Source organism: Mastigoproctus giganteus, chromosome 1 (genome assembly GCF_048544385.1).
Source record: "Mastigoproctus giganteus isolate SK-2022 chromosome 1, ASM4854438v1, whole genome shotgun sequence".
Taxonomy (NCBI): Eukaryota; Metazoa; Arthropoda; class Arachnida; order Uropygi; family Thelyphonidae; genus Mastigoproctus; species Mastigoproctus giganteus.
In genome coordinates, this window is record NC_143575.1 from 100493917 (window position 1) to 100506495 (window position 12579).

Genomic DNA, 12579 nt, shown 5'->3' on the forward strand with positions numbered 1-12579 from the left:
AGATGTATTTTTGTAACACTTTGAAGATAAAACAAACCACATAAAATGGTGTAAAGTAGGAGTGTGTGCGTGTACGCCTTTTTCCATCACCTTGCTCTTTTTTTTTTCCTTCTATTGTCAAGCTTATTACTAGTTTTATGTTAAATAATTGAAAAATGAAGTTTACTGGTTTTTCTTATATTTTATCAGTATTTATTATTATTTTCCCCCTAACCCCCATGGGACTTTGCCAACCAAGGTTTTGTCATGTGCACTGCTTTTCAGGAATGTATCCTCATGGTGGGCAATGGATTACTGTAGCATAATTTTAAACAATTTTTCAATTCAAAGCAGTAATTTTAAAAAATAAATACTTATTTTTTATTTTTTGAGATTTAAGCTTCAAGTTATTAATGGCCTAAACTTTCTCAATAAAATGGTTTCACACTATAATATATACACTTGATTGGAATTCATGCACCCCTCCGTCCAAAATCCTCATATGCTTCTAAAGGTTTGAAGTCCACATGTTAAGAAATGCTATATAGTCTACTATAATGCTATTCAAATGCTGAAGGTTTGGAGCTTTCTCAATATAACTTTTGAAAAAAATTGAATGGAAATAAGAAACTACCAGTCTGAAAATAATAAAAAAAAAGGTATTTTCAGGAGTTCTGTATAAATCATAAAAAGCCTTCTTGGTGGAACTTTTACAGAAAACATGTAAAAACACTTACTATTAATCATTTTATTTTGTTTTTGATGATAATTTCCCATTGATTAAATAATCAATACAAACTGACATTTGAAATTTGGCAGAACTTCAGAAGTGTGTGTGTGTGTGTGTGTGTGTGTGTGTGTGTGTGTGTGTGTGTGTGTGTGTGTGTGTGTGTGTGTGTGTGTGTGTGTGTGTGTGTGTACATCTAAATAAACACAAATAATACTTCTTTCATAACTGATGAACATACCTTAACAGAAAGTCTGTGGCATCCTCATCAGGATACCAAGCTGGTATAGCTGCAATCTTAACTCTGAATTTCTCTCCAAGATACCTCTTTACCTGAAGATGAGAGAACAATCCTTCATTCTGTAATGATCGTAGCATATTAGCTACACACCTTTAAAGAATACATATTTATTAAAACAAATTTTGAATTTTCCAAAGATAGAAAAAATAAATTTCTATAGTTATTCACTGATTAACCTGTTAGTAGATACACATATTTCTATGCTAGCAGAGAGCTTCCTGAAATTAAGAGAAAGATCCCCAATACAAGAACTCCTCACTCTGTTTGGGAAAAGACCAATGAATTGCAAGAAAAGCATCAGTCCATGAAAATCAGCATGTATGTGAAATACTTTCAGGAGTTCTGTATAAATAGTAAAAAGCCTTCTTGGTGGAACTTTTACAGAAAACATGTAAAACACTTACTATTAATCATTTTATTTTGTTTTTGATGATAATTTCCCATTATCATATCGAGGCCAACTTCAATCAGCTTTCAGCTAAGAAGAAACTGGAAAGTGCATAAAATTTGGCAAAAAAGAGAATTTCGGTGAGAATGTGTTTTAGTGCAAGTAAGGGCCCCATCATCAAGCTGCATTAAAAATTAAACTGACATACTGACAGAGAAACTAAAAACTATAAATATAGCTTTTAATTTTAACTTCTGCCACTTGCTGGTAGTATCTAAGGTTGATGAAATTAAATCCATGTTTGAAAATCAATATTATTAGCTTATCCAAACTATGCACACTACTTCAGTTTAATATGGGCCCATTTGAAAAACAAGACATGAGTATTTATGAATTGTGAATTTTAAAGAAACTCAATTTGATGAAAAACATGGTTGTGGAAAAGTATTTTCTAGTGCAGGTATTTTCTTGCCAATTTTTGAAAACACTTTCAAAAATTGGCAATAAATAACATTTATTGCAGTTTTTAAGATGGTTTAATGTAGAATAATTAATAAATAAAAAAAAATAAAGGGTCACCACAAATATCAACTCCTATTTGTGAGTCTCTACAGTGCAATTAAGTTAGTGTTAACTTGTTTGGATAAAATTGATTGAATTTCCCAATAAATGGTAATGCAATTTAAGTCGTATGAGATTTCCTAACCTATCCACTGAAGAATATCCATTAAGAGGGATCAATATGTACACTTCCCTTCATTATTATCATTATTTTATATATTAATCTGCATTAACCCATCTTATAAAATGGGTGTTATTTCTTACCAATTAAAGCCACTAACTAATACATGGCTAAAACTTTTAAAATTGCTATTTGCTTGTTCATCAGTGGAAAATAAGAGATTAATAGAAATGATTACTTATATGTGAGCTAGTCCACAAATAACAAAATTTTTCTTGTTAAAAGTAAAAGTTTTAAAGGTATTGTGATTTCATGCATTGGCATTTAACTAATAAATCATTTAACTAATAAACCAATGGCATTTTGCCTGTTAGTAAGGTCCAACCATAATGTAAATACAATAGTTATCTGATTAATCTGTTATTTATTTTCCCAATAAGGATATGAACAGCACTTTGAAACATTTGACTTTGTAAATACCAGTTAGTGAATACTGAACTCCAAATTCTATTCTGATTCACTATGCTCTAAAACTTTTCACAATAGACAGTGATTAAGAAACTTTTTCAGCAGCAGAATACAGTATCTTTAAAAACAATATTTAGCAAAATATATAACTACATCATCATGTTTTGTGTCATAGACTTTGACAGTCATGGAAAGTAGAAATCATCAGATAATATTTTGGTTCTTATAACATATGATAACGTTGAAAGTGTAGTGTGTTTAATGATTTGAATTGGTAACTAATACAATTTACACTATAAAAATGACCTTCTAGGGAGTTATATAGCGAAAATTTTAACTTCCAAGGTCGCGGAATGAATTACCAAAAAACAATGTGTTATTGGGTTCACACTGCGATATTTTCGTGATACGATGGTAACGGATTAATATCGTAAAGCGCAGTACACTATATTGTATTACTGCGCGCGTGATTTGAAATGTGGTATTTATGAATGTTTAACATTCATTTTTTGCAATTAATGTTCATATTTTCGATTTTGTTGATACTTGAAAAAAAAAAAAAAACTCATAAAGCGAGAACTGCCTGTATAACTAAAGAGCAAATAGAGGATAGTAATTTTGATCTACTAAATATCCAGAATCTGAATGGACCTTGTTCAAGAAGATAATGACAGATGCTCCTATTGCAATTTTTGGACAGGCCCAAAGGAAAGCCAAACAGCAATGGATGACAAGTGAGATACTAGATCTAATGGAGAGCAGGAAAAAATTTTAAGAACAAAGATGTTGACAGTTTGATTAAAAAGGAAATAAGGAATACAAAACAGACATGGATGGAGGAGAAATGTGAAAGGATTAATATCTGCAAAATGAGCATAAGGAACATCTAGTGCACAAAGAAGTGAAGGAACTACGCGACGTCAGTAAAGATTGTGCAAAAGGACACGTTCTGAGTTAAAAAAAAAAAAAAAATTATGTACCAGGTACATAATGAGTTGCTGCCACTCTACTCTGAGACTGATAGTGTCACTGATAATGTCACAGCAGCAGCAGTTAAAAATGTCTTTACTGCAGGAACTTATTATGAAACTGAAAGAGTAAAATAAAGTATAATAAAGTATTCTTATTTTTATTGAAAAAATAATTTCAGTACAATGAATGGAATTTTTCATTGCACAATGAAATAATTCGTATAAAATATATTATAATGACAGTAAAATTATTGGTCTAAGGTAACTGAAATAAGATATATAATTTTGACACTCAAATGATTTTAATTCCTGAGTGAATACTCCAATTGTCATTCCATTATGTGTTGTATTTATTAAAGTATTTGATTTAATATCAAAATTGAAGATATCTTTCATAAATTTACAAAACTTCTTTCCAGCCTCAGAATTTAATTCTAGATTGAAATCACCAGCAAGAACAATAGGTAGGTATACGATCCAGTGGCTCTTCCAATAATTTTGCACCTTCAATGGAATTCTTGTTTATGAATTTTTGAATTATATCTAATGACATCCCTGGAGTGATGTATATGGCAACAATTAAAATAGAGTCACTACTGAATTTGCATAAAGATCCACAAATGTCTCCAATTTCATCTGATACCACTGTCGCATTTCTGCTATTATGTTGTGCAAAGATATGTGGTGTACTGACGATAGTTGAACCTTCACGTTGATATATTGCAACACCACCACTACAAACATCCAACCTTTTAAATTGAGTCACACGTTGGAATGGTTTAAGCAATATACGTTCATCATTATCCAACCACGTTTCACTTAATAACAATATTTTGGATTGCTGTAAGATTGTGTCGATTTCCATATCTCTAACATGGGCCCGTAAACTTTGTACATTCATTGACGATATAGATATAGCATTTTGTATGGCGCCTCCATAGCCAGGTGGGCAGGAGCAGCAGTGCGTAGCACACACTTCTTGATTAGACCGGGGTTCGAGCCCGTGACCATCAAATACGGAGGATGTGGAAAGGTCAGGGAATGACCACCGCATATCCCCGAAGCAATATGGCCTTAGTTGCTAATGCTCCTAAAAACCAAACAACAACAACCATTTTGTATGAAATCTTGCAGTTCATCCTGTAGAGACGGTAACTTATTATTTTTCAAGCAATCTAGTCAGCATGAAGTTCTATATTACTAGTAGTTTTGCCTTGGTGAAATGTGAAATCGTCGTGGGGATTTGTAATATGACCTTGTAATAGTGACCTTGCAATGAGGTCACTCGAGATAATGCCACATATACAAGTTGCTGTTGATGATATTTCTCATAACTATATACAACTTTGTCGAATGTCCCACCTTGAGATTTATGTATAGTCAAAGCACAAACTAAAGGAAATTGTGTATGTCTACATGTTAATTTCCTATTGTTCTTGAATGGAATCGTAGTTGATCATTTTATAATAGGTATGGATTGACTAGGTAAATGTTTATCTTTCACATATTGTTTATATCGAGATTGAAGGTTATGTCCTATTTTTGACTCAATTTCATCCACACTCGTTTAACTGTTTCATTTTCAAATTCTTCAAATTCGAAATATACTAAAGTGTCGAATGCACTGTTTACCAATCCATCAACCACATATATATTTGTAGTAATCATGTATACGGTTTTCCTTTCAATAATGGTAGAATGTAAGGAAGCCATGCAGTTTCAGTCACTGACATTTTATGAATTTTATTTTGCATACTTACTAATTGTTCTTCGGAATGATATCCATGATATAAATCTTGTGCAACCACTTTATGGGATTCATCTGCAACTAAAGCATTTGTATTATAGGCATTTACATCACTATTTCTTAAAAATAGTCGAATCCCTTGTGGACATAAATTAGTAGCACCTTCTTTGGTAACAAATCTCGATTCTATAATTTTAAGTTCATCTGGTAATAACACTTCTACATTGCCTATTTTTGTGAGAATTTTAGAAAATGTCCAATCAGACTGTTGAACAACTTGTACTAATTCATGAAATTGTAGTGAATGCCATAATTCTGGAGCAATCTCTAATGACTTGTTTATAAATTCTTTCGATTCCAAACGAATAATATTATATGTTATTCCTACTGATTTAAATGCAATTTTCAAATTTTCTGCGGTACGAATTTGCATAATTTTAATTGCCATATATAGCAAATGTTGGGGATTTACTCCATGACGATCAGATCTAAGAATTTCACTCGATGCCATTATAAAGGAAGTAATTTTCAATCCATTTTTAAATTTTCGTGCATGTCCCAAATATATAGCTGGAAAAGAAAGTTCTTCTACATGTATATCAAATATGAAACTTGTTGGAGATGATTTCTGACCTGGTGCTATACATAAATATTTATCTTCAGACCATAATGTTTGTTGTTGAATTAACAATAGTTCATCATCATTGTTCACAGGTTCCACAATTTCATCTGAATGTTCCTGTTCGTTATCATCATTTGTCCCCAAGAAATCGTCACTCACTTTTATGATGTAGAATTTATATAAAGGTGAATTTATCAAATACTGTAACCATATTTTCACTATTTTCTTCTGCACACATCCTTGTAGATATGATTTATGTATGAGTCTTCATTTTATATGTACATTAATGGCATAATCATCATCTAATTCTCTAGGTAATTGATGAACCTTCATATTTATGTTAACTGGTATATTTATTACTTGTCCAATGATTCCATATTGTCCATGTTCATAACGTAAACATGAAATTTGCATAAAGTGTAATCACGGGGATATCAAACGCTCAGTTACAACATCCAATGGAAGCAAATGAGTAGGATATGTTGGATATATAAATTCATATGACATGGGCATAGTTGGTATCCGTCCCTCTTTTAATGAAGTATGACATGTATTACATGTCATGAAAGTACTCACTTCCTGTAAAGGAAATTCATTTTGAAGTAATTCATATGAAGTTGTTGGAAATGGTTTCAAATCTAATTGAAACCATAAATGATCATAAACATTACAACTAAATCCAAATGGGTTTTTGTACACTAGTTTTTCAAACTCACTGTCAGCTTGTGTAGACACTAGGGATATAATCAGGAATCTCATTATTGGCCATTTCTAATTTTGCTTTTTTTCATGCAATGCACGATATTCCTTCATTCCTGATAAGTATCAGGCATAGTGGAACTCTGTGGTTGACAAGTATCAGGCATAGCAGAACTCTGTGGTTGAATTTCATTATAATTCGGAATAGTTTGAATCTCTAATTTCCTTTTCTTCCATTCACAATATTCCTTCATTATTTCAGCTCGAGTTTTTTTTGGGTGCAGTTTGAGAACTCCCAGGCATAAAGAAACACTCTTGTTGAATTTCATCTGGATTCACATTTCAGTCCAACTTCCCTTTGTTTCTTTCACGATATTCCTTCAAACACTGGGCTGTAGATTTTGGCACAGTCAGTCGTATTAATCATTATGCTGATATATAGCGGTATAATGTAGCATGTCAATTGTACTTGTTGTGTCATTGCAACTTGTTGTATCACTGCACTTTTTGCTTACAATTGAGTTTTCTTGAGCACATGCGTTGTACTAGTTGCATCACTGCAGCAACAAGGACAATGCATGCGCATCGGGTTTCATGACGATTTCTAGGTAATGTAATGCTTTTTTCCAAATAATGCCAGTAAAAACATTTTTAACATCAAAACAACAGGGAAATTTGTGGACAAGCAACAGAAAAAGGATAGATGACAAGAATATCTGAGGGAACTATACTGCAAGGGGGACAGACAACTAGGAAATGACAACACCCAAACAGAAGGTGAACATCAAGACTTTCTGATGGAAGAACTGAAGCAAGTGATTAAGTCAATGAACAATAACAAAGCAACTGGCATTAATAACATCCCAGCCAAAATGCTCAAATGCCTCAGAACAAGAGGGAAACAACAGCTCCTCAATATTTTCAATAATATCCTCAATGGAGGGAAACTACCCCTTGACTTTCTGAGATTCATCTTTATTCCCGATGAGAGGACAACTAGCCTTGAAACGGTGCCGTCTGGGTGGTAGTGGTGCCCACTGAAAATAAGTAACAATAATCTTCTCTTTTAGTGAAGCGTAACTTATTCGAGTCAGTGCAATACATGGCAGTTCGTTGTGAAGGAGGTGCACAATATGAGATACAGATAAAATTATGCCCTTTTTACACTACTAGCATAGGTTTTTCGTTTAAAAGTTATCTATGGTGTATTTACACCGATATTATATAGATAATTTATACTTTTGAACATATGATGCCTTGCTGCATTTAGTTTGACTAAAACATTATCATGTACACCTTTTGGCATCTCTCATATTGTGGGATTATCTTCACAACTGGATTGTCTTGTCTGCAATACTAGGGTACATGCCCACCCACCCACCGATGAGAGGCCAACTAGCCTTGAAACGGTGCCATCTGGGTGGTGGTGGTGCCCACTGAGAATAAGTAACTAGTCTTCTCTTTTAGTAAAGCGTTACTTATTTGAGGTAGTGCAATACATGGCAACTCATTGTGAAGGAGGTGCACAATATGAGCTACAGATAAAATGATGCCCTTTTTACACTACTATCATAGTTTTTTTGTTTAAGAGTTATCTATGGTGTATTTACATCGCTATTATATAGATCTTTATTCTCATACCAAAAAAGGCAGGAGCAGCAAAATGTGCAGGCCTCATAAGTCCCTTGAAGATGATTCTACACAGAATTAAAGGCAAGATTCAAGAACAAATTGGAAGAGACCAGATGGGTTTTAAAAGGGGGGGTTGGCAAAAGAGAAGCAATATTTTCTCTGAATATACTAGCAGAAAGATTATTTGAACACCAGCAGCCTATTTATCTGCTTCATTGACTTTAACAAAGCACTCGATTGCTTGAAACACTATATACTCTTCCAGCTCTTGAACAATCTAAACATCAATCCCAAAGAACTAAAGATACTATGATTACTACACCTTGAGCAAGAAGCGGCAATCACCGTAGAGGGAGAAAACACAGACTGGTACAAATCCAGAAATGAGGGAGGCGAGGATGTGCATTGTCTCCTATGCTGTACAATCTCTAAGCTGAAACCATTATAGATCTAATACAAGATTCTAAAGAAGGAATTACTGTTAATGGTTCAGTTATCAGTAACCTACGATATGTAGACAATACTACCGTCATTGCAACATCAGAGGAAAAGCCACAAACACTCCTCAATAAAGTGGTAACAGCCAGCGAACGGATAGGTTAACCATTTTTTTTTTTTTTTTTAATGGAAACCCCAAACACAAGAGGTATTAGAACCTATAGTACTTATATGGTACGTTCCACTTCGGATCTCCATTCATAATCGCCTAGCAGGCCATGTCAACCCCCGAAAAATTTGCTCCAATTCTTCTGTTGAAAATTTTTTTGATGCCACTTCAGTGTTATCCACTTCAGAATTGTTTTCCTCTTCTTCGTGTGCATTTTACTTATCAATTTCAATGAGAGTTTCATCATCTAAGTCATTTGCATGCGAGTCAATGCAGTCATGTACATTGTCAGTGTCCAAAGTTTCGAACCTCAAGTCTTTTCCGATCTTCACAATGTCTTCGGCAATTATCTGAACTTGTAAGAGAGAGACATTGTGTTAGGTGGAAGAAAGCATATTTTTATATTTTCATTGAGATCAGAAATTTCAGGTGGATGGCCTGGTACATTATTTACAAAACAACAAAATTTTGAACTCCATCCCTTCATCTTTGCAGTAACGTTCAACTGTCAGACAAAAATAATTTGTGAACCATTTTGTAAACAATTCTCTTGTAATCCAGGCTTTCTTATTGGATTGCCAAATTACGAGAAATGTGCTTTTACGCAATCCTTTGGAGCTCTTGGATTTTCTGCTCTGAACACAAGTAGACTTCAATTTAAAATTTCCAGATGAGTTTCCACCCAACAAAAGTGTCAAACGATCTTTTGATGCTTTATATCCAAGTTGGGCCTTTTCATTTTCAGCTAAAAAAGTTCATGAGGGCATTTTTTTCCAGAACAGTCCAGTTCCGTCGACATTGAAAATTTGTTTGTCCTTGTAGCTACCTTCTTAAATGATGTCTTTCAATTCACTGGGAAATCTTGCAGCAGCGTCTTTGTTTGCACTTGCACTTTCACCTGAGATACAAACATTGTTAAGCCCAACATTGTTTTTAAATCGGAAAAACCAACCATGACTGGCTGTAAATATTTCTTTAGTCTCCTCCACTTCATTTTCTTCTTTTTCCTTCAGCATGTTATAAACACTCATGGCTTTCGCTTGAATGAATCAAAGGAATTCTCTTTTGATTACAATCTTCTATCCATATTAATCAATAGCAAGCTTCTTTTCTTAGTTATAACTTTCGTCATGTAAGATGCTGTAGAAATTCCCTGCTCTTTATACTGATCCTTCTTTCGAATAATTGTTCACACTGATGCTTCATTCATTCCATTTTCCCGCACAATTTTAGCATACGATGCACCATATTCATGGCACTTGATAATATAAAGTTTTTTTCCTAATGTAAGCCATTTACATTTAGTAGCTTCGTCGCTTTCATTACTTTTCCTTTTTCGACTCATCATTTCGTATTTAAAGGAGTAAAAAATAAATTTTGAAATGAAAAGTTATCACCTTGTCTCATCAGGATGGAACACTGTTGAACGCTGTTGCACATTGCCACTGACTGCCTGAGGAGGGCTATTGGCATATGTGCATTGAGACAATAGAGTTGGCACCACAGCATATATGCATACCTAGGCATATATGCATACCTAGGCTACGACAATGCAGCATATATGCAGAGTACGTGCTTAGGCTATTACTGTAAATCTTCAACTTAAACTTAGTCATAGAGTTTATTGCTTCCTCTGAAAACTAATAAATTTATTAAAAGTTAAGATACAAAAATATAAACCAACAAGAGCTTCGAGGGTGATGGAACATTATTTATTCATAAAGCAATAAATTTTATGACTATTATGGAACCTGATACCAAAGGCCTTTTTGCAGACTTAAATTTAATTGAAAACAGTGTTATAGTGAAACCCATGCTGTTTGAAGCCATGCTAAGCAAAGTATTGCTGTGTGTGTGTGTGTGTGTGTGTGTGTGTGTGTGTGTGTGTGTGTGTGTGTGTGTGTGTGTGTTATTACAGCCTTAGTAAAATAGGTACATACTATTTAATTGGATATTATGTTAGTTAGAATGTAAAAAACCAAATCTACTCGTATAAATATACGAACATATGTAATTTAATATGCTGACCACAATAGACCTGTAGATCAAATCACCCAAGTAACTCTATAATGGCCAATACCAGCTTCCGTGGCCAAACCTAGTAAAGAATACTAATTAGCAATACAATGTAATGATAAAATAATACCAATTGTTAATTATAGGTAATAGGATACATTGAAACGGACTTTATCAAGGGCTAACCCTCTCAATATATCCCACTCATAATTAACTGAGCTATCTGTTTCTGTTATCATCTGCCTGTTTAACATGGTCAAATATATAATATTAAACAGTTTAGTGGTTAAGTAGTTAAGTATTTAGGTAGTAATTTAGTAGTTAACAGGCAGGATGACATTTAGCCCGACCGATAGCTAAAACACATATATACAGAAAACTTGAAGGAGCATATTATCTATAAAGAAGAGAAAAAGAGAACAAATATCCATCTATAATTTTCATATAAATTGGTACAAAAGAAGCTATAGCTAAAATACAGAGAACGGAAGTAAGGTTTAAGTATAGTAATAGTACCTCAATCCCTCTCGAATTGCTCTAATAGATCATGAGGTAAGAAAAATAGGATTAGATAGCTAATAGTAAAAAATAAAGAAAAAGCACTACTGTAAATGTATGTAGGATAATACCAGGAGCGTAACTTCCCATCCCTTATAGTAAGGGATCCTTATATTAGCATAGAAAAATATAGCGAACAGGGGAATGGCTAATTCCTACAAGCTATACATAGTGGTATAAAGGCCCATTATATTCAATAAATCTGTATAAAATGCCAAATAGATAAAGATTAGGAGATAGCAAACATCTTACCACAAAGAAAACAAAGAATATTTTTCTATGTTATGCCATATATTATCCTATATTTCAGTATCATCCTTATGATATACCAGGATACCTTACTATAAGGTACGGGAAGTTACGCTTCTGGTATTATCCTACGTACATTTACAGTAGCGCTTTTTCTTTACTTTTTACTATTAACTATCTAATCCTATTTTTCTTACCTCATCATCTATTAGAGCAATTCGAGGGGGATTGAGGTACTATTACTATACTTAAACCTTACTTCCGTTCTCTGTATTTTAGCTATAGCTTCTTTTGTACCAATTTATATGAAAATTATAGATGGATATTTGTTCTCTTTTTCTCTTCTTTATAGATAATTTGCTTCTTCAAGTTTTCTATATATATATATATGTGTTGCAGCTATCGGTCAGGCTAAATGTCATCCTGCCTGTTAACTACTAAATACTTAACTACTTAACCACTAAACTTTTTAATATTATATATTTGACCAGGTTAAACAGGCAGATGATAACAGAAACAGATAGCTCAGTTAATTATGAGTGGGATATATTGAGAGGGTTAGCCCTCGATAAAGTCCGTTTCAATGTATCCTATTACCTATAATTAACAATTGGTATTATTTTATCATTACATTGTATTGCTAATTAGTATTCTTTACTAGGTTTGGCCACGGAAGCCAGTATTAGCCATTATAGAGTTACTTGGGTGATTTGATCTACAGGTCTATTGTGGTCAGCATGTTAAATTACATATGTTCATATATTTATACATGAGTAGATTCGGTTTTTTTACATTTTCGGCCTCTACCAATAAAACTAACGTAATATCCGATTAAATAGTATGTACCTATTTTACTAAGGCAATAAAAAATATATTACGATGGATGTAATGTACAATCTAATATAAATGCCATTAATCCGATTTGGATTATAT

The 12579-nt window shown here is 33.3% G+C and overlaps 1 protein-coding gene across 2 annotated transcripts in view; it reads right to left on the reverse strand.

The window, feature by feature from the left end:
• Polr1B (RNA polymerase I subunit Rpl135) overlaps positions 1-12579 on the reverse strand; it is a 332313-nt gene that overhangs the window by 218419 nt on the left and 101315 nt on the right. For both annotated transcript variants that reach the window (XM_090381414.1, XM_090381406.1), the window contains exon 10: positions 948-1097. In XM_090381414.1, coding sequence (XP_090237540.1) covers positions 948-1097 — 150 coding nt within the window. The remainder of the gene's footprint in view (positions 1-947; positions 1098-12579) is intronic.